This window comes from Artemia sp. Qi Xiang Cuo, chromosome 4 (genome assembly GCF_049724085.1).
Source record: "Artemia sp. Qi Xiang Cuo chromosome 4, ASM4972408v1, whole genome shotgun sequence".
NCBI classification, from domain to species: domain Eukaryota; kingdom Metazoa; phylum Arthropoda; class Branchiopoda; order Anostraca; family Artemiidae; genus Artemia; species Artemia sp. Qi Xiang Cuo.
Window position 1 is genome coordinate 85,722,486 of NC_142797.1, and position 23,705 is coordinate 85,746,190.

The following is a 23,705-nucleotide window of genomic DNA, read 5'->3' on the forward strand; positions in this document are numbered from 1 at the left end:
ACTTTATCACAGGTTTATGAAAATACTTGTCAAATTTTACCTACCCTTTAAGTCCTCAGTTTTATATATTTTGAACATATATTTGATTCACTTTACTAAAAAGCTTCAGGGTCCTGCCCTTGTATGATATTGTTAAAAAAAGAGGCAACCTTCAGTGTAAGGAGCAAGGATTGAGGAAGGGACAGTCACCCTCACATAGGCAATAATTTCTTTTTATTTTAAGTTTTAATCCTGCTCCTTACTTTAAGTTGAGAAAACTTGTTTTTATTTAATTTCTGACTGTTCTTTGAAAACTGACAGGAAATCTCTTTCCATAGTACCCTCCCCCCCCCCGCCACTGTATAAAATTTCCTCAACATCCACTCTTTATTTTAAAGTCTTAAAAGTTCTTTAAAACACTTTTCATTCAAACTCAACAGGCTTTAAATTTGAGTATTCTTTTTTAAATAATTGTTTAAAGAGAGTCAAGCTTCAGTGTGAGGAGCAAGGCTTGAGAAATGGGCTGTCACCCTCGCATAAGCAATAATTTCTATTTCTTTTAAGTTTTAATCCTTGTCTTAACTTTTAGTTGAGAAAACGTTTTTGTTCAATTTCTGACTGTTCTTTGAAAACTGACAGGAAATCTCTTTCCCTAGTACCCCCTCCCCACCGTATAATTTTTCCTCTGGAAACTTTCCGTCCCAGAACAATTCTCCCTGTGGAAAACCCCAACCTCCTAGAAAGTACCTCGAAAAATTTATGTATGTTTTCCAATAACAAATACTGTATGTGAACCACGGTGTGTGAAATGAGCAAATTGCGCAACATACATCCTTTTCTCCACAAGGTCTGGGGTCATTTCATACCCAAAGGTATAGATATTAGACCGTTCAACTATGCTGAACTAAATAGATATCTCTTAATTTAAATCAGATGTCTTTGGGGGAAAAGGACGTAGGAGGAGGGGTAATTGCCCTCCAATATTATAGTTCGCTTAAAATCAGCAATATAATTTTTTATTTCTGATCAAATAAGTCCCATCTTGATCTTCTAGGACTACTAGTTTGGTACAAACATCCCCAGGAGGAAAAAGAAACAAATAAACACGAATTCATGATCTTTCATCTTTCAAAAAATATGAAATCCAATATTTTAGCATGTATGAAACAGATACCTCTGCAGTGGGGTTTTCTGATATACTGAATCTTACTCTGATAAACTGAATCACTTGACTCCCCTCTCTTTTTTTCAAAGATGGTCTCCGTCCTGCGCTAGTATCCAAAACAATTGTGTTTCCTGAGGACAAATCAATTTCAATGATTTAAACAATATAAAAATTGAAACTTGGAATGTTACGACGTTAAAAAAAAATATCATATTGACGTTTGGACTGACGATTCAGATGATTCAAACTGGACTTGTTAAGAGTTTCAGAAACGCATATCCCAGGGTAGAAAGCATGAAATTAGGTGATGTAGAATGTATTTACTCAGGCAGGAAGGATGGGGTACATACAGAAGAATAGGGCTAATGATGAACAAAGAAGCTGCTAACTCTTGTTTAGGCTTGGGTGTATTAATAATAGAATAATAATCGTTCATCTTATGACAAAAAAGTTTAGGGTATCAGCTATAGTAGTATATGGCCCTCTAGAACCAAATGACGGAGATACTAGTGAATCAGATGAATTTTACTCACACTTACAGGAGCAAATAGACAAGTCCCAGGTAGAAATATGGTGATTTTATTAGGATATTTTAACGCCGAGGTCGTTAGAAATAGGAATAGATGTTATCTTAGCTTAGGTAGATTTGGTGTAGGAAAAGAAAACAGTAATGGCTACAGATTGCAGCAGGTTCGTGGTTAAAGCTATCTAGTTATAACCAGTACGGTGTTTGGTCATAAAATGGCCCATAATTTAACAGTGTATTTACATAGATTGGTACTTTTTGCACTACGAATGATGTTAGAAGAAATAGACGAGTGGAGATAGAAGCTTTACCTAATTTTCATGCACTTTGAGAAAGCATTCGACTCTGTCCATCGAGATACACAAGTTTCTCGCGCTCGTAACTTTTTATTTGTAACATAAAGTTAAACGAACTTAGTATGTTTCGAAGCAGCATAAAAACTCAATTCTTTTTATGTATCTATTGTTATCAAAATTTGTTTTATTACCGTTTCGGCTACTATTGAGCCGAGTCATACTGATTTATTGTTCATTAGAACGAACTGTCTGATCAATTAAAAACAAAAGACTTTAAGAGCACAAACAAAGCCAAGCACAGAAACCACATGCAACAAATAATGAAGGCCCAAAACAAACAGAAATTACGATTAATAGTCAGTTAGCAATTGAAAAGAACAGAGAGCAGAGAAAAGAACAGAGATCAACAGAGTAGGTAAGGCTGAATTTAAAGCTTTGACGCTTCTAGGCCCAAGCCTTTTATTCCGCTCCGTATTTTTACCATAGGAGGGAGGGTCAATTTTCCTTAAGAAAATAATATTTATGATGATAATTTTTACTTTACTGCAAAATAACTTCACCAATGATCATAATTTAGGAGTCAAATATTTATACGTTGGAGGTATTAAGTAAATTAAATAAACCAACAAGGTATTGGAAATAAGCTTAATCCAATAGCAACACATAATTACATGTAAGCATTATACAATATTTTGTAAGTGGGACTATCTATTTTCAAAGCAGTTGATAAAGCCTTTCTCTTTGTTTTTTTTTCCTGCAAAGGAGTCTATTATGTCATCGCATGGCATCTATTGAGTCAGCCTTCCCTCAATAGTGAGCAGGGATAATTATGTCAATCTGACGTAACTGTTTGAAGATCTTTAGTAGTTTTTCGCTTCACGCAGGGTGGAGAAGGATTTTTCTCCTGTGCAGTTTATGGTAAGCATTCTAGGAATCATTCTTAAGGTAATGTCAATGTTTGGAGTGACGTTAACTGCATCAAAAAGATACAAATCCTTGCTAACGTCAGTTAGAGTCATGCTTTTTTTCTTCGTTAGTATTTTGTTCCAAGAAGGATTTTAAATGTAAGCATTCATCAACAATCATTGGCTCATGATCGTCAGGATAAAAACTCAATAGCTTACTTAAATGTTTTGTGATTTCTGAGGAGTGATTTGTATGACAGCGGAGAGCAGCTTCTGAGTGCCTATTGAGTATCTTCTCAGTAGGGGCCTCTCCCAGGCCACTCAGCGCGTCCCCAAGGGGTGGATAGAAGATCGTCCTGTAGATATGGTGGGAACTTCCCGGTAGGGAGGTACGGACCAAGGGAGGACCCGGTTTCTGGGGGTCTTGAAATATAGCTGGAGCACCCCCGTCAGGGGGCCATAAATTCAGGGGAGGAGGTGGAAGGCCCCTCTGATGTACATTGGGCAGGGCCTATCGGCGTATGGATACGCTCCGCCAGTCACAAACCTTTTCGCAGCAATGGGAAAATTGCAGGTGATGCAGGACGCCAGAAGGGAGCATTATCGGTAGTAGATATAGCCGTCCCCTGCTAGGGATGGAGAGGATTGGCTTACCGCCGTCCTGAAATTAGCCAAGAAACCTTCTTTCTTATTAAAAACTATGAATTACAAACGATCAAGAACGAGAACCAATACTAACGCGTCCGGGTCAACCAACGAAGCTAACTTGTCCGGGGCAACCGACGAAGTTACCGCGTCCGGGGCAACCGAAGAAGTTACCGCGTCCGGAGCAACCGACGAAGTTACCACGTCTAGGGCAACCGACGAAGTTACCGCGTCAGGGGCAACTGACGATCTGACGACCAAGAATCTCGTGAATGGAGACCCTTTAACAGTGTTGACAACTCCGACCCCGGAGGCTATGCTTTCCCCTAAATTGATTTTATCTATTGGAACCCTGAACGTTAGGACGCTTGCTAAACAAGGCAAAATAGAGCTTATCCTAAACCGATAAATGAACTAAACCGATATAAATGGGATGTTGTGGGACTTTCAGAAACATACCTCCCCAGCACTGGTGAAGAAAGGATCAGCAGCACTAGTCTGATAGTATCTGGGAGAACCAATGGCGTCCATCGCCAAGGTGTTGGCTTTTTGATGTCGACTAAGGCACGAAGATCCCTGATTTCCGTAACGCCTGTGTCAGAACGGTTGATTATGATACGAATGAAAGGATCACCGATCAACATCACAATCATACAAGTCTACGCTCCTGACTGCAGCAAACCAGATGAAGAGTCTGACAATTTCTGCCTTCAACTGCAAAGCCTAATTGACGCAGTTCCCAAGAAAGACCTTGTTGTTGTCATTGGCAGCTTCAATGCTATTGTTGGTAAAGCTTTTGCTGGAAACGAAGATGTTATGGGTAAATTTGGCCTTGGATGACTTAAAAGAGAGGAGAACGCCTCATTGAATTTTGCAGAGACAGGGATCTAGCCATTACCAATACTCTTTTCAAACACAGAGAACGTCGTAAGGCGACATGGACCTCACCGGATGGAAAACCCGTAATCTTATTGATTACCTGCTCGTCCCTAAGTGGTGGAAATCGTCTGTGCTATATACTATTGCCCTTGCAGTTGGCGATTTCGACAGCGACCATTCCCTGGTCATGTCTGCACTAAAGATACACCAGAAATCTTCCGCAAAGCTGAATAAGAGACTTGCTCGTTTCAACACACATCTTCTCAAAGACCCTCAAACCCGCCAGACCTACATCGATGACCTGTCTACCCAAATATTGGACCTTCTTTCTAATATTACTATAATTCTATCTAAAGAGGATATCGATAAACTGGTCACAGACTCTTCTAAGATCATCAGCGAAGTAGCGATTTCCGCCCTAGGAACCAAAAAGGATGATAAAAAGCCTTGGATAACCAACGAAATTATTTTATTATGTGCTGAAAAACGAAAAGACAATAACAGGTCAGACAGAGAGAGCAGGGACAGATATAAGCAGTTGAAGCGTGCTGTAGAAAAAGCCACCCGTAGAGTCAATTGCACCTACATTAAAGACGAATGTGAACAGTGTCAGTCTGATTTTAAGAAAGGCGGCTCACAATTCATGTATAAGAGAGTTTCTGAGCTAACAAGCAAGAAAAGTCTCAGTTCTTTCGCACTGCTAGATAAAAACGGCTCTCAGATACAACGCACAGAAGGCATCTGATCGAGATGGATGAAGCATTTCAAAGAAAAGCTTGATTCTGATATCCTTCCAAACTCTGCTGTCTTGGACCTGTTTCCCGTTACTGTCTCAGACCCCAGCCCACCTCCTCTCCATCCCGACGTCGATGATGACATCCAAGTGCTGAAGGCTAACAAGGCCCCTGGCCCGGACAGAATACAGGCAGAACTGCTGAAAGTCCGGTGTGAACCACTTACAGATCTTCTCCACAAAATTGTATCCGCTGCCTGGCAAGAAGGGTCATTTCCCAACTTCTTGGTGCGAAGCCACAATTGTTCTGCTACACAATAAGGGTGTCAAAGGCGATATGTGATATTTACCGTCCTATTAGCCTAACAAGTCAAACTGCCAAGATATTCACCCGAATTATACTCCAACGGATCATTGCCGTGTCATCCTTAGTCATCCAAGAATACCAAGCTGGTTTTTGCCCTGGGAGATCGACTGTTGACCAAATTTTCACTGTTCACCTAATTTTAGAGAAAAATCTGGAATTTGGTCACGACCTGCATCAGCTCTTCATCAATTTTCGGCAAACAATTGACCTTATTTGGATAAATGGCCTTTGGTGTATCCTCCTCCATTACGGAATCCCATGAAACCTAGTAGATCTTATCAAAGATATGTACTCCAAATTTGGGAGTCGCGTCATGACTAGTGAAGGTCTCACTTACAGTTTCCAGACGTCTGCAGGTGTCCTTCAAGGATGCCTCTTGTCTCCACAGCTGTTCAACCTTTTCCTCACAGCAGTCTTATCCCTGGTGAAAACAACTTGCAGCGCACATATAGGGGGTGTTCAGATAGATAAACTAGCCTACGCCGACGATATTGACGAAATGGCTGAAACACCCGAGGATCTACAAGCCGTTGCTAACGACGTCCTCGAAGCCACTATTTCTTTTGGAATGATCATAAATGTATAAAAACAAAGGCTATGCTCTGCTCACGAAAGCAGCAGGACACAGTTAAGCCAGACCTGAAATTTAATGGAGAGAGTATCCAGTGGGTCAACGAGTTCCCTTACCTCGGTACTTTGATCACCAGCGGCAATAGTCTATCAAAAGACATTAAAAGACGTCTCGCCTTCGCGAGTTCCAGTTTCAAAACCCTTATGCTCAAATGGCGAAGCAAGGATTTGTCTCTGCAGCCTAAGACACGACTTTTCGATACCCTAATCATCCCCATCACAATCTAATCATGTGAAACATGGTTGCTGAAGCTAAATGACAACAATTGACTCACAGTATTTGAAACTAAGTGCCTCCGCCGCATCGCCAGGATCACTTACCTTGATAGAATCTCAAATGTCGAACTTCTCGAGCGACTATAAGTACAACAAACAATTCTCATGAAGATCCAGCTCCAGCAACTTCAATGCATTGGTCACGTACAACGGATGAGTCGGTCCCGTCTCCCGTAAATCACCTTCGAAGGCCAAATTTACGGTTCTCATCCTTGTGGTCGTCCCCCGAGAAGGTGGAAGGAAAACTTTGCACCTCACCACCTCTCGGACCTTCTTCACCTAGCAGAAGACCGTGAAGCATACAAAAGGCAAATCCATGCCATTACGAAGAAAGAGGCCCCAAGACGACCTTCAAGCACGGGTGGGACTTAAGTAAGTAAGTAAGGAGGGCAACTTGCACTTTGACGATAAATCACATCGTCCAGTTTTTGGTAAGCAAAAAAATCTGTCAATAATAATTTTTAAAAATACTAGCCTGGGATTAGGACTAACACCCTTTAAGCTTTGCTCAAGATCAGGACGTCATTATTAGGCTACTTTACTGAATACAATTTTAATTTCAAGCTATTGGTTTTTTATTGTCTAAACATCAACAAAAGGCAAAAAAAGTCACTATGATACCAACATTAGAGAGAAAATCTAATGAATTTAGAATGGACTATTTATTGTTGGAACCCTCATTAATGTTTGCTATAATAACGTTATAAAAGAAAAACCTTTAAAAAAATTTTCAGTAAAATGTAAATGACAGTCAGGTCTTTGGGGATTGTTGAGGGTCAGTCCTGTTCCGAATAGTTGTAATTTTTAATCCTGCCTCCGGCTTGTCGTAATTTCAACAAAATAGTTTGTGGTAAAAAAATGTAAGTAAGGAGCAACCCGGTTCACTAGTACTCGAAACTCGTCGTAATTTCTACAAAACAGTTTGTGGTAAAAAAAAACTGTAAGTAAGGAGCGACCCAGTTCACTAGTACTCGAAACGCTAAAAAACGGAATTTTGATACCAGTAGATACATCAAAAGAATTGGATTTTTATGCTGTTGTCAAACATATAAGTTTCATAAAGTTTTGTTATAACCATTAAAACCTGTAAGCCTGAGAATCTTAATAAAAATAACACCATCAGATTCAGCGTATCAGAGAACCCTACTGAAGAGGTTTCAAGCCACTATCTTTTAAAATGCAGAATTTTTTTTTACTTTTTTTGCCAGAAGAAAGATTACGGATGCGTGTTTATTAGTTTTTTTTTGTTTTTTTTTTCAGGGTGATCGTATCGATACAAAGGTCGCAAGAGAGCTCACTCAAACTGAAATTAAAAGTTCTGGTGCCTTTTTTAAGGGACCAAAATTCCCCCACAGTCGCCAGGGGAAGGGTTGCTAGTTGTAATTTTTGCCCATTGTTTACCGTTAGTATTGGTTATTAGGAAGTATACAGACGTTTTCAGGGGGAATTTTACTTGTAGGGGAGGGTCAGGGAGTAAGTTACGTGGGATGACCTATCCATGGAGGAATTTTTTTCATGGGGAAAGGGAATTTTTCATGAAGGGGGCGCCGGTTTTCCCAACGTTATTTAAAAATGATCAGACATTAAATAAAAAAACGAGTTTTTTTAACTGAAAGCAAGGAGCAACATCAAAACTCAAAACTAACAGAAATTATTGCTTATATGAGGGGGTACACCCCCTTGTCAATACCTCGCTCTTTACGCTAAAGTTTTTTTATTTCTTTCAAAAGAGCTATTTATTCTAATTAAACTTTTTGTTATTCAGGGGTCATTCTTAAAGAATTGGAACACAATTCCAACTTTAGCGTAAAGAGCGAGGTATTGACAAGAGGGCGAACCCCCTGATATACGTAATAACTTATGTTCGTTTCAAGTTTTAATGTTCCTCCTTACTTTCGATTGAAAAAACTTGTTTCTTTTATTTAATCTCTTTTAAGTTTGAATGGATTGTTCATTATAATTTCTGTTTATTCTGGGTGTTACTTATTTATTGATATTGATTTCCGTTCGTTTTAGGCTTGAATTATTATTTTGCATTATTTACCCCCACCTTTGGTCTAAAATAAACTCTTATTTTTTCTTTGAAAAAAAAATATTTTGTAAAAACGAGTTTTTCTTTAAATTAATTTCAGTTTGTTTTTAATTGCTATTCATTTATTTGGTTAATTAAGGAATAATCTTAAAAAACATTGTGTGATGTTCTATTAATAATCAAGATTTTTATTTACAATTTAGATTTACAACAATATTTTGCAAAAAATAAACAATAATAGTTGTACTGTCAAATTTTAGGTTGATGGGTGGGGGAAATATTTCAAATAGTCACATCACTGTCACAATACTTGCTATGAAAGATAAAAATAAATGAAAACTGCACTCACAGTTTCAGATTCAATGAATGAATTAAATTCTGCCACCATCTTTGCTGAAGGGCCTTCCTCACGAAAGGTTTTAAAAGCGGAGGTTTGTATTGCCTCTTCTATCTCAGCCTCAACTATTGGTAGCATCTTTTGTAAAAAGGAAAGAAGCCGAAAGGGATTCACTTCTTTTGAACATTCTTTTTCTTCAACTACGATATCTGCTTCAGTCTTAAATAATAAAAAAAACAGCTAAAGTAAAACAAAAGAAAAGATCAAAAAGAAAAACACAAAAAAAACACAATATTAAAGATCAGCAGTTATTTTAAACACAAGATGTGTCAGAGGGTAGGTAGGTAAGATAGAGAGGTAAAGAATACGGTATTGAACTTTATAGTCCCTACCAGCGGTGCTGATCTCCGTTTCTTGGCCCTTCAACACAGGAGACCATCCAGTGCTTTCGCACACCCTTCCCGTTTACCTTCCCCATATTTCTGCAGGTACCCATTTAGAGCTGGGTCGACTCTGGTTGAGCTAACAGAGTTAAATCACTGACCCTTGTCACAAATTAAATAATTGGGTACACTAGGATTCAAACCCTCGCCCTCATGGACAAAGAATCCTAAATCCAGCGCACCAATCTGCTCTTGCCCCAAAGATCTAACGTTTTTATATCCTTAAAAACGAGCAAATTTTAAGAAATATATAAAAAATGAAACACAATTATATTTCGGGAAAGAGTTCCTTTCTTGTCCACTTCTTCTATCCCTCTGTGGTACAACTGTTTTCATCTTCTCAGCCATAACGTAATTTTTATGTAATCTAAAATTCGAATGCTGTTTCCTAATCAAGGAAAAATATAAGTTCCAAGGAAAGAAATTTTGTCAAGTATAAATAAAATGCTAACCATTACAAACACAAAATAAGATTCAGCATAGGCGCTATTCAAAAAAGAGGAATTTAAAATGTCCCTTAAAATTAAGTTATTGAAATGACTGTAAATTGGGATTTTTTAATGTCATAAAAAAGGAGATTTCTGTCAGAAAGGTTTATTATTATGTATTTGGAAGGTCATAAATCTGAAACTGCTTTCGATACACATTTTAACATTCACTGAACAATACCACAAGCTATTATCCGTAAATATATATGCAACTATACATCTAGTTCTAACACTTGCAAGTGTATGTAAATCTGAAGAAAAATCATACTTAAATACAACCAGGCGCGCACCCACAGGGGGGGGGGGTGTAAATAGGCTGTAACCCCCCCCCCTCCAGAAAAAAAATCCTATTCTGTTTTTCAATCTTATATCATAAAATATAATTATTTAAATCTTAAAGCATTCCTTAGTCCCTACTCAAAACTTGCATTCGAAGAGCTAAAATAAACTTAAGGCAATGTCTTAAAATATCATTTTTCTAAGAAATTTTTTAAGTTTTCTGTTGGTTGGCCCAGTAACCCCATAATTATTTTCTGAATGCGCCACTGAATACAACTAAGCTGTAAAATTTGTTGACAAGCTCCGCCAAATTTTTGGCCATAAAAATCTTAAATAATAGCTACACGTGGCTCAACAGCAATGGGTTGTTGAACCCATTGGTGAAGCAACAACCATGGGCTGGTTGTTGAAAGCAAAATTCCTAAAAAATAGGCCAGGGCAATCAGAATGATCTAATAATTTTATTTTCTTCATCACCCGATATAAATCGCTTAACCGAATCCCAATGACTCTATCTTGACTAAAACACAAGCAGAGCTAAAATAAGTATATTGGAAAAATGATTCTGATCAAACTGGTTAAATACGGAAAACATGACAATATAATGGTATAAAAAATTCATATGCTAAAATTCTGATTGAGCTGGAGTACTGCACTTACTGCTATTGACAATTCTGTTCCATGTCGTTTTACTGTTTGGAACATCCCACGCCTTGAGTCTTGCATTATGTAACCAGGATTTGTATTCTTTCTTCGTTTTTGGTTGACAATAAACGAAGCACCGGGAGACGGTCGATCACAAGCGTTCCACAATTGCAACCAAAACCCTGCGTGGCTCTTTCTCTTTTTCTCTTCTGTACTGTACTCCACAAAGGCCTGTGAGACCCAGAACGCAAGTGTTCTATCGGAACCGTGGGAATAGTGGCTGACTTTAAAGTCATAAATCCTCTCCTAGCAATGGGATAAATTGTTGGTGGTACAGGTCAGCAGAAGGTATCAGCATTAGATATTGCTGGTCCCTGCTAGGGATTGAGAGGAATGGCTTACCAGTGTCTTAAACTAGCTAAGAAACCGCCTTTCTTCATAACATAAAATAGTGAAATACCAACCACCAAGAAAGAGAACCACTGCTACTGCGTTCAGGGAAATCAACAAAAACCATGAGATGATAGCTACCCCATCTGGGGTAGCCAACTAAGACCATTAGATGGTAACTGCCTCATCTGGCAAATAGAGATGTTTTACCAACGTTGGAAACTCAAACCCTGGAGGCTATGTTTTCCTCGAAATCGATTTTATGTATTAGAACCCAGAAAGTTAGGACCCTTGCAAAACTAGGCAAAATATATGTCATTCACAGTCAATTGAACCGATATAAATGGGATATCGTGGGACTCTTAGAAACACACCTACTTACCCTTGGCAAAGATCAAAAAATGCTAGTCTGATAGTATCTGGAAGAAATGATGGTGTCCATCACCAATGTGTTGGCTGTTTAATGTCTAGCAGAGCACGAAGATGCCTGATTTCCGTGACACCTGTGTCAGAACGGTTTATTATGAAAAGAATGAAAGAATCATCGATCAACATCACAATCATCAAAGCCTGTTCTCCAGACTCCAGTAAGCCAGTTGAAGAGTCCGGAAATTTCCATCTTAAACCGCAAAGCCTAGTTGGTGCCGTTCCAAAACAAACGTTGTCCTGGTCATTGATGACTTCATTGATCTTGTCGGAACCACTGTTGCTGAAAACAAGGATGTCAGCATCCTCGTTATTATTAGCAAGAGGGGAGTACACTTTTCTGAGTTATGCAAAGATATGACCATTGCTAACACTATCTTCCCATACAGAGAACACCAAAAGATGACATGGAACTCTCCGGATGAAAAAACCCCTAGTCTTATTGATTATGTGCTCGTCAGTAGGCAGTGGAAATCGTGGATACGTGGAAATCGTCTGTCACTTGTCCTTGGTGACTTCAATAATGCTGTTGGAACCACTGTTGCCTGAAGCGAGGATGTCATGGGTAAGTTTGGCTTTAGAAGAATTAGCAAGAGGAAAGAACGGTTTACTGAGTTCTGCCGAGATGTGACCATTGCTAACACTGTCTTCCTATACAGAGAACACCAAAAGGTGGCATGGACCTTACCAGATGGAAAAACCCGCAGTCTTATTGATTACGTGATCTTCAGTAGGCAGTGGAAATTGTCCGTACTAGATACTCATACCCTTTCTGTTAGTAATCTTGACAGCAACCATTCCCTAGTCATTTCTGCACTGAAGATATTTCTTAAACTGCACAAAAATCTGAACAAGATTCCCACCCGTTTTGGCACCCATATCCATGAAGACCCCAAAATCTGTCAGACCTACATCTCGGGACTGTCTTCCCATATAATGGATAACCGGTCAAATACCCCTATAACTATGTTTAAGCAGGGTAAGCATAAACTGGTCACCAACACCTCTAACAACATCAGTGGCGTCATGATTTTTAGCTTACGAACAAAAAGGGACAATAAAAAGCTTTGGATAGCCCAACAAAATTATCTTATTATACGTTCAGAAGTGCAGTCACAATAACAAGTCAGACAGAGAGAGTAGGGACAAATATAAACAGTTGAAGCGCGACGTAGAAAAGCCAAACGTAGAGCCCATAGTGTTTACATAAAAGAAAGATGCAAATAGTGTGAACAAGCTACCAAGCAGGAAAAGTTTCAATTCCTACACACTGGTGATATAAAAACGGCTCCCATTTACAAAGAATATAAGGCATCCCACTCGAGATAGATGTAGCATTTCAAAGAGCATCTTAATCCTAATATCCTTCCAAAACCCTACCGTCCTTAACCTCTTTCCTCTTACTGCCTCAGACCCTATTCCACCTCCCCTCTTCTCTGAGGTTTTAGAGGCCATCCGGGTACTAAAGACAGATAAGCGCCGTAACCGCTACTGTAAGAGCCGTAAACAGACAGAATGCAAGCAGAACTGCTAAAATTCTAGTGTCAACCACTCATAGATTATTTCCAGAGGATCGTAACCGCTACCTGGCAAGATGAACATTTCCAGAATTCTTGGTGCGAGGCCGCAATTGTTCTACTGCAAAAGAAAGGGCCAAAGGCAATATGTGATAGTCGCCGTCCTATTAGCCTAACAAGTCTCACCAGTATCGTACTTCAACGGATTCTGAGCTGTGTCTTCCTGTGTATACTAAGCTGGTTTTTGCTCTGGGAGATCGAACATTGAATAAATTTTCACTTTGCACCAGATTTTAGAGAAAAATCCGGAATATGGCTGCAACCTACACCAGGTCTTTATTAACTTCAAAAAGTATTTTGATAAAATAAAAGTTAAAAATTGCCAAAGTTTTAAGAAAAGAACAGTGTGGTTTTAGAAAATGTAGAGGATGTGTCGATCCAAATTTTAACTCTTAGGTTAGGCCTAATAATTGAGAAGTGCCTGAGTTTCCAAACACCTTTGGTCCTCAGTTTTATAGATTATGAGCAAGCGTTCGATTCTGTTGATAGAAGTGCTTTAGTAATTATCCTTATATGGTATACCAGACAAATACATTAAAGTGATTAGTGCTATGTACGAGAATAACATTCCTGCGGTTAAGGTAGGAAATGAGGCTAGCTGCTGGTTTTGTATTAAATCAGGAGTTAAGCAGGGTTGTGTTCTATCCCCCTTTATATGGATTATTTTGATGGACTTTGTCTTAAGGAGCACAGGAAAGGCAATGGGAGACCACGGAATCAAATGGGGGGAAAAAGTCTCCTGGACTTAGATTTTGCTGATGATTTATGCATCCTAGATGAAAGTGTGAGCAAAATGAATGAAGTTTTAGAGGTTTTGCGAGTTCAGGGTGCTAGAATAGGTTTGAAAATTAATTTTAAAAAGACTAAGTCACTAAGGCTAGGAAGTGAAGATGAAAAGGTGAAGTTGAGTAATGAAAAGAATGATCAAGTGGACAGCTTCACTTACCTTGGTAGTATTATTAGTAAAGATGGTTGAAGCAGTGAAGATGTCAGAAGTAGAATAGCCAAGGCTCATGTTTTTTCACAGTTAAAAAAAGCTTGGAAGAATAGGAAGATAAGTCTGCAAACCAATATTAGAATATTAGAAGCTACAGTGATGACAGTGGTAAAATATGGCTCTGAAGCACGGGTGCTCCGAAAATCGGATGAAGATTTGCTAGATGTTTTCAAGAGAAATTGCTTAAGGATTGTTCTGGGTACCCGGATGACTGACCGTATTTCGAACAATAGGCTATATAAAAAATTTGGTTCAATACCGCTCTCTAGGGCTATAATGAAAGAAAGGTTGAGGTGGCTAGGGCACGTTATGCGGATAAAGGATGACAGATTGCCGAAGATTGTTCTTTTCGGCTAACCGTCTAGGGCTAAACGGAAAGCAGGTCGTCCTCGTCTGGGGTGGGAGAATATCATAAAGAAAGATATAAAAGAAATGGGAACTTCATGGGCGGGTGTAAAAAGGGAGGCTTTGAATAGATTAGGATGGAGGAGGAGCGTGGGTAGCTGTGTTGACCTCAGACGGCTTGGTGCTGCGGTGAGTTGTTAGTAGTAGTAGTAGTATTAGTGTATGGAAATTCACAAAAATACCAGATATTTCGGTCATATATACAGTGACCGTCACTACTACCGATGATGGTCACTGTATATGTGACCGAAATATCTGGTATTTTTGTGAATTTCTATACACTGTCTATTAAAAAGGATTTTATCCCCATTTTGAACTTTTATTTTATCATCATGAAAAGGTAGTATGGTCTCCGAAACTATCTACGTCAAAAGTATTTTGACTTATTTGGAGGAAATGCTTCTGGCATATCCTCCTTCATTACGGAATTCTACAAAAGTCTAGTCGACCTTATCAAAGGTATGTACTCTAAACTTAGAAGTCGCGTCAGGACAAGTGAAGGCCTCACTGACAACTTCCAAATGTCCACTGTAAACCTTCAAGAATGCATCTTGTCTTCAGAACTGTTTAACTTCTTCTTTACAGCAGTTTCATCTCTGATGGAAACAACTTGTGGCGCATATACATGGGTTTTCCTGATAGACAAGCTAATTTTTGCTAACGCCAACGACGAAATTGTTGAAACGCCTGAGAACCTACAAGTCCTTGCTAAAAAAGTCTTTAGTGTGACTGGCTCGTTTGGAATGAATATAAATACATTCAAAGCCATGGCTATGTGCTTCTCATTAAAGCCGCAGGTTACAAGAAAGCCACACCTGAAACTTAACGGAGAGGATATCCAGTGGGTAGTTGAATTTCCCTACCTTGGCAGCATAGTTACTAATGACAACAACAACTCAAAAGACATGAAAAGACGGCTCACCCTCACGAGTTTCAGTTCCAAAGCCGGTATGCCCTGATGGCGAAGGAAGGATTTGTCGTTACGAATTTAGAAACAACTTTTTGATACTTTGATTATCCTTGTCACAATATAGGCTACTCATGTGAAACATGGTCATTGATGTTAAATGGTCAGAGGTGACTAGCAGTATTTGAAACTAAATTTCTCTGTCGCGTTGCTGGTATTACCTACCTTGATCGAATCTCATACGTCAAACTCCTTGAAGGCCTTAAAATCCAACCAACAGTCCTTACCAAGACCCAACTCGAGCTACTTTGGTGGCTCGGTAGCGTAAAACGGATGATTCAGTTCCGACCCTTGAAAATCATCTTTGAAGGCCAAAGTCACAGTTCTCGTCCTCGTGGTTGTCCACCAAAGAGCTGGTTGTCCACCAAAGAAGACCGTGGGTCATACAGAAGACATACCCACGCCATTACGAATAGAGACACCATAAGACAACCTCCAAGGATGGATTGGCCTTAAGTAAGTCAAGTTAACTGTAAATGGACCATAGTGCTTAATAGTTCTTATGTACTTAGCTGGATCGGTGAAAAGATGTTTTTACTCTCCTTCTACTCAAATTCCTCCCCAAGTCGAAATCTGAGGTTAAAACACCTTACACACCTTAACACTTTACACTCCCAGTGATTTTTCACCTTTACATTCCGGATCAATCCTGAGATTTGACAGATATGCAATTTTAATGAACTTGATATTACTAAGTATATTTTGATTTACCTTGATACTTACGCGTGACCAAGTTCTAATTCGTACAAGGGAATATACTGCTACAAAAAAAAGGTGGATGGGAGACGTTTTAGCCACTCCTCCATATACCCCAAATAAAAAAAATGAATATGAAGTTACCTTGCCCCCCCAACCACATATGAGTACCAACTGCATCCCCTTAGCCCCCCCCCCCCCCAAGATACTGTCGCGTTGCTGGTATTACCTACCTTGATCGAATCTCGTACGTCAAACTCCTTGAAGGCCTTAAAATCCAACCAACAGTCCTTACCAAGACCCAACTCGAGCTACTTTGGTGGCTCGGTAGCGTAAAACGGATGATTCAGTTCCGTCCCTTGAAAATCATCTTTGAAGGCCAAAGTCACAGTTCTCGTCCTCGTGGTTGTCCACCAAAGAGGTGGTTGTCCACCAAAGAAGACCGTGGGTCATACAGAAGACATACCCACGCCATTACGAATAGAGACACCATAAGACAAACTCCAAGGATGGATTGGCCTTAAGTAAGTCAAGTTAACTGTAAATGGACCATAGTGCTTAATAGTTCTTATGTACTTAGCTGGATCGGTGAAAAGATGTTTTTACTCTCCTTCTACTCAAATTCCTCCCCAAGTCGAAATCTGAGGTTAAAACACCTTACACACCTTAACACTTTACACTCCCAGTGATTTTTCACCTTTACATTCCGGATCAATCCTGAGATTTGACAGATATGCAATTTTAATGAACTTGGTATTACTAAGTGTATTTTGATTTACCTTGATACTTACGCGTGACCAAGTTCTAATTCGTACAAGGGAATATACTGCTACAAAAAAAAGGTGGATGGGAGACGTTTTAGCCACTCCTCCATATACCCCAAATAAAAAAAAATGAATATGAAGTTACCTTGCCCCCCCAACCACATATGAGTACCAACTGCATCCCCTTAGCCCCCCCCCCCCCCCCAAGATATTGCAAATATATTATTTTGATAGCCTGCAAAAGCTGAGTACTTTTAGTTACATCTGTCCGTTCTCCTAAGTCAAGATTTGAGAGCCAGTCGACCATTCAAAGGTCAAGTAGAAGTTTCAAATGGATACCTCGTCCATTTGGATATCTGGAAAGAAATTGGGATGGAGGAGGAATATAAGTAGCTGTGTAGGCCTCAGGTGGCTTGGTCCTGCTGTGCGTTGTATTATCAACGCAGTAGTAGTATTATTATCACATCTGGTAGATATTGGGATCAAATACCTGTTAAGTACAAGTTTTGGGTCAATCGGAAAAAGCCTTTTACTGTTTATTTAGGGGGGGGGGGTCTTTAGATACAACTTGTGGAACACCTTGTGGCGCATATATATGGGTTTTCCTGACAGACAAGCTAATTTTTGCTAACGCCAACGACGAAATTGCTGAAACGCCTGAGAACCTACAAGTCCTTGCTAACAAAGTCTTTAATGTGACTGGCTCGTTTGGGATGAATGTGAATACATTCAAAGCCATGGCTATGTGCTTCTCATTAAAGTCGCAGGAAACGGATGATTCAGTTCTGTCCCTTTAAAAACATCTTTGAAGGCCAAAGTCACAGTTCTCGTCCTCGTGGTTGTCCACCAAAGAGATGGAAGGAAAATTTTGCACCCCATCATCTTTCCCACCTTCTTAGCCTAACAGAAGACCTGGGTCATACAGAAGACATACCCACGCCATTACAAAGAGAGACACCATAAGACAACCTCCAAGGATGAATTGGACTTGGGTAAGTAAAGTTAACTGTAAATGAATCATAGTGCTTAATAGTTCTTTGGTACTTAGCTGGATCGGTGAAAATATGTTTTTACTCTCCCTCTACTCAAATTCCTCCCCAAGTCGAAATCTGAGGTTAAAACACCTTAACACTTCTGATAGATATTGGGATCAAATACCTTTTTAAGTACAAGTTTCGGGTCAATCGGAAAAAGCCTTTTACAGTTTATTTAGGGGGGGAGTCTTTGTCAGTACCTTAAATTCTGTTTTGGGTATAAAAGATCCCTTTGGCTGTAAACCTAGGGATGCAAATTTCAGGTTTTCGGGGAAAATATTTTTTGGCTTAATCTGGCCCTTCTTTGGGCCCGTATTTCTGGGACTTGATTTTTTTTTCCTTGTGTTTACGGGTTCTCTTATGTACTTTTATGATATACCTCCTACCGCTCAATAACTGAAGTTAGGGTAATCTTAATAAAATATACCAAAGTATGATAAAAATATAATACTTTAGAAACAGATTTGGGCTTTTTATTTGCACATTAGGGGGGTGGGGTACCGTACAGCGGTTATACATGCAAAATATGCTAGCTACAATTACTCTGATTTAATGAAGCAAGAATTGTTTTCTGACTTCACACTATCCAAATACTTTACTTCCATACCCCTAATGTGCAAATCTGTAGCCCAAATTATATATTTTCCATCTATTCTGCCGCTTCTCTTTGCATTTTCCCACGCTAAGTTGAAAAAAACTAGCGAAAGAAACCGATTTGCAGTGTGTCAATGCATGAACAACTTGAGCGGTAGGGGTATATCATACAAGTACCTTCTCTTACACCAAGCACTTAATGATATAATTTACAGGCTGCTTGGAGGGAATATTTGTTGGCCCGTGTTTGGTCTCAATTTTAAGGGACCCCAAGCCCTCAGTTTTTTTTTTTTAATTGGGTTTCTCTTGGCCCAACGACAAAAACAGTTCTAAGTTCTAAATTGATCACGGGAAAGAGGCCCTGGCCCAGGCAGTGATACTGGGAGTTTTCAGCCAACCAAACACCCAAGATCAGACACGCTTCCCCCTTCTCTCTATAAGGTTTAGCTTCCCAGACTTTTCAACTGAGATGATTTATTGCCTCTGACCTGGGAGTTATAGGGGTCTTTATAACCCCGGGTGGATATCTGTTGTACCTTGTGATTATCTTGAATAAAATGAGTATCACGTGATTTTTGATCCAATATCTTGATAGATAACCAGGGGACCGGGTAGCAGAATAGGGCATGAGGGGCGGCTGGCTGCCTCGAATTATTTTTGATACTTCAAATTGGGCTAGAACTAAAAATTTCTGATCAGATAAGCTCCTCTCCCCTCAAATTTTTGCGATAATCCCTTCCGCAAGAGTAACCTGGAGAAAAAATAAATAATAAACTGACGGTATACGGCTCTTTGCTTAGGCACTGCAATAGTGTTCCCTCTGAAAAAGTAGATTAGGCCACAACAATGTATCATTTTCTGCTATTTTGCGTCACAAAACCTGAATTCCCGCCCTAATGGGGCCGATATGTCAAAGAATGTGTTTAAGACTGAGGACTTTGTGCTGCCACCTTCTGAACATCACAAGAATTTCATCTTGTCATAGTATGTCCAATTGTGAGACTTTATATCTTATTTTTGCTGTATTTCTTTTTTTGCCATCCCTCCAAATGAAATCCTGCATAAATACTTGGATAGATGGCTAAGTCCAAAAATAAATATGAAGCTCGAAATATACTAACTTGAGCATCCAGGGATGTAACTGATTGGCTGCCAAATCCCGAACACACAATTGTCTCTGTTTGGCTTGATGCATGGGCATTGCTTCTTCTGAAAAAAAAAACTCAATTTAACTTCAGGTAAAAAAAACTACCATTTTAGTTTGAACTTAGGTTTTTCAATTAGGGCTGAAGAACTTAAAAATCTGGAGGGAAAAAACTTTTGTTCCAAGAAAAATACAAAATTCGCCCCTTCCCCCTCCTTCCCTATATGATAATAAAATTACATAGCCTTTTTCTTTCTGTACCAGATCAAAAATAAATGGAATTTGTTTTATTTTTTAGGGTAGATGAGCAGAAAACCCAATATACCATGCAGCCAATTCGATGATAGAGCCTGTAATTAGTATCACTAAATTTTATTTAGCTAAAAATTAGTTAATCTCTTAAAAACTCGAGTCTGACCTTTATTATAACAAAGCTAAAAAGCTGTTTTGAGAATGCACATTTCTTTAAAAAAATCTCGAATGGATTAGATCTTGAAACTACAATTTTCGAGGGGTATTTATCAAAACCTCAGAAGCAATGTTGGGCCGATAAATCTTGGATAAATTAATACTAAATTACAAATAAAGTAAATATTAAATTACCGCAAGTAACCCAAAAGCTAGCCCAATACTAGCAATTACCACAAGAATAATGTTAACCCCTTTCGCTACCAAGTATTTTAACTGTAGAATTCTTTATCTATACAAAAAGGCTGATTAGAACACATACAAGATGTCACTGAAAATTTTCATTCAGATTCGATTAGATTAAGAGACAAAAAACAATGATGTTCAACCCTGTGGATTATGTAATCAGGTCATGATTCATGAGCCATGTCCATTAAACTTGCACAGACATGAAAAAGTTGGAACAATTCTTTTCACTTCTCAAGATATAGATCATCATAACATGTTTCCCCACTTAGCTTGGATTTAAAGTTTGCTGCCTCTTATCTTGCGTCTCAGCCAACTCAGCTACTCATTGTCAATTATGAAATCCATCATGCCACATATAAAAAACAAGTTTTTAGCCAACGTTTCCCTTCTTGCCTCGTATAGGCTGTCTCTTAGCACAGACCTCCAAGTGACCCTCTTGCTTGACCAAATGAGTATGGGGTAGCCTACATGTATTGGCTTAAACAAGTGCTATAAGAATTTAGTTCTGAAATGCACTAAAATCAAGCCTCTCTTTCCAACCTAGTGATAAGTAGAGATTAGAAGCAGTCTTTAATGTATACTAGGCATAAATTTGTCAGTATGATCACTGATCATCCCTGCGAATATCAACGGAAATAACCAGTTGCAAGCAGAGGTGTCACTAATCATTATGTTTGAGGGGGATGCAGTATATGTCATTGACTGGCTTGCAATTTTTACCAACTGAATTTGTTCTGATTTTGCTGTTATACTTACTTCATATTTTTCTACCAAATGAGACCAATCGTGTTCCACTGAATTGACGTCATTTACTCCACCAGCCTATACACAATTAAAAAAAAACTAAGCGAGTAGAATAGGAATACTTCGCACCACAATTTTACCAATTCAATTTTTTTACCGCAAGAAAGAATAAGTTGTATCTTTCTTTCTTAAAAAAGAAAAAATAAAAATTCCCACGGCTTTCTAAAAGAAATACTGTTACGTTCATTTATGATTCCTCAGAGGGCAAACAATACAAATTTTTCCCTTTTTGCTTAAAGATTATGTTCAATAAAGTAGCCATAAAACCTGAATGGTATTCCATAGGATTTAGACGGTTTGAAAAAAAGGCCAACTCCAAAAGAGATTTTTTTAGGTATATACTATAGTTATTCCCAAAGTCCTGGGGGCATATGAGGCTTTTATAGAAATTTTTGTCGTAGAAACTTCAAAAAGGGCTGCATTCGATTGGAAATTCAAAAGGATACTGCCCTTTTTAATAGTTGAAAGTGACTGGAGGGCAACTACCTCCCCTCTCATGCCCACCTTTTCCCCAAATACATCCAATCAAAATTTTGAGATAAGCCTTTTATTCAATATAGATCAAAGTTCTGGAAATTGGGTCTTTGAGGATGACACCCCCCCCCCCACAGCCCTCAGGGTAAGGTTTATAAGTTATGTCCTGGGGTAATATAGTTTTTTTTTTAGAAAGCTTTGTCGTAGAAACTTCGAAAAGGGCTCATTTGATTGGAAATTGAAATGGCTATTGAAATGGTCCTTTTTAATTTTCGAAAGTGATTGGAAGGCAACTAACAACCCTTCCACGCCCACCATTAATCCAAACACATCCAATCAAAATTTTGAGATAGCCATTTTCTTTAAAGCAGTTGAAAGTTCCGGAAATTATATGTTTGAGCAGGACACTCCCCCCAATGTCTTCTGGGCAAGGGTTATAAGTTATGCTCTGGGGATATATAAGGTTTTTATTGAAAGCTATGTCGTAGAAACTGGAGAAAGGGCTCACTCGATTGGAAATTCAAAGGGCTAGTGCCCTTTTTAATATTTGACAGTGATCGGAGGGCAACTAAGCCCCCTCTCATACTCACCTTTTCCTCAAACATATCCAATTAAAATTTTTAGATAGCCATTTTTTTCAACATAGTTAAAGGTTTGGAAATTAGGTCTTTAAGGATGACACCCCCCCCCCCAGCCGTCAGGACAAGGATTGTAAGTTATGCCCTGGGGGCATATAAGGTTTTTATAGAAAGTATTATCGTAGAAACTTCAAAAAGGGCTAATTGGATTGGAATTTGAAATGGCCAATGGCCTTTTTAATAGTTGAAAATGATTGGAGGGCAACTATTCCCCTCTCAAGTCCACCATTTTCCCAAACACATACAATCAAAATTTTCAGATAGTCATTTTTTTCAACGTAGTTGAAAGTTCTGGAAATTATGTCTTTGAGGATGACAAACCCCCTCCCCCCCCAGAGCCCTCACAGCAGGAAATTGAAATGACTGGTACCCTTTTTAATAGTCGGAAGTGGTTGGAAATCAACTAACACCCCTTCCAAGCCAACCATTTTCCCAAACAAATCCAGTCAAAATTTTGAGAGAGCCATTTTTTCAACGTAATTGAAAGTTCTGGAAATTAGGTCTTTGAGGATGATAACCCCCTAATAGCCCTCAGGGCAAGGGTTGTAAGTTTTTCCCTGGGGGCATATAAGGTTTCTATACAAAGTGCTGTCGTAGAAACTTCAAAAAGGGTTCATTTGATTGTAAATTGAAAGGGATAGTGCCCTTTTTAATAGTCAAAAGCAAATGGAGAGTAACTAACCCACCTCTCATGCCCACCATTTCCCCAAACACATACAATCAAAGTTTTGAGATAGCCATTTTTTTCAACGTAGTTGAAAGTTCTGGAAATTATGTATTTGAGGATGACAATCCCCCCAGAAACCCATGGCAAAGGTTATGCCCTTGGGGCATACAAGGTTTTTATAGATAGTGCTTTCGTAGAAACTTCAAAAGGGTATCATTCAATTAGAAATTGAGAGGTCTAGTGCCCTTTTTAGTAGTCAAAAGTGATCGGAGGGTCACTAACCCCCTCTCACGCCCACCATTTCCCCAAACACATCCAATCAAAATTTTGAGATAGCCACTTTGTTGAACGTAGTTGAAAGTTCTTGAAATTAGGTCTCTGGAGATAACATCCCTGCCAGAGCCCTCAGGGCTAAGGTTGTAAGTTATGCCCTTGGGGCATAACAGAAGACATACCCATGCCATTACGAATAGAGACACCATTAGACAACCTCCAAGGATGGATTGGACTTAAGTAAGTCAAGTTAACTGTAAATGGACCATAGTGCTTAATAGTTCTTATGTACTTAGCTGGATCGGTGAAAAGATGTTTTTACTCTCCTTCTACTCAAATTCCTCCCCAAGTCGAAATCTGAGGTTAAAACACCTTACACACCTTCACACTTTACACTCCCAGTGATTTTTCACCTTTACATTTTGGATCAATCCTGAGATTTGACGGATATGCAATTTTAATGAACTTGGTATTACTAAGTATATTTTTATTTACCTTGATACTTACGCGTGAGCAAGTTCTAATTCGTATAAGGGAATATACTGCTACAAAAAAAAAGGTGGATGGGAGACG

The 23,705-nt window shown here is 38.9% G+C and overlaps 1 protein-coding gene across 1 annotated transcript in view; it reads right to left on the minus strand.

Annotated features, from left to right (window-relative positions):
• LOC148953567 (cytoplasmic dynein 2 intermediate chain 2) overlaps positions 1–23,318 on the minus strand; it is an 83,582-nt gene extending 60,264 nt beyond the window's left edge. Inside the window, exons 1-3 of the mRNA XM_089088007.1 lie at positions 23,315–23,318; positions 19,597–19,697; positions 8,783–8,989 (exon numbers count right to left, since the gene is read on the minus strand). Coding sequence (XP_088944133.1) covers positions 8,783–8,989; positions 19,597–19,697; positions 23,315–23,318 — 312 coding nt within the window. The remainder of the gene's footprint in view (positions 1–8,782; positions 8,990–19,596; positions 19,698–23,314) is intronic.
• Between the last annotated feature and the right edge of the window lie 387 nt (positions 23,319–23,705).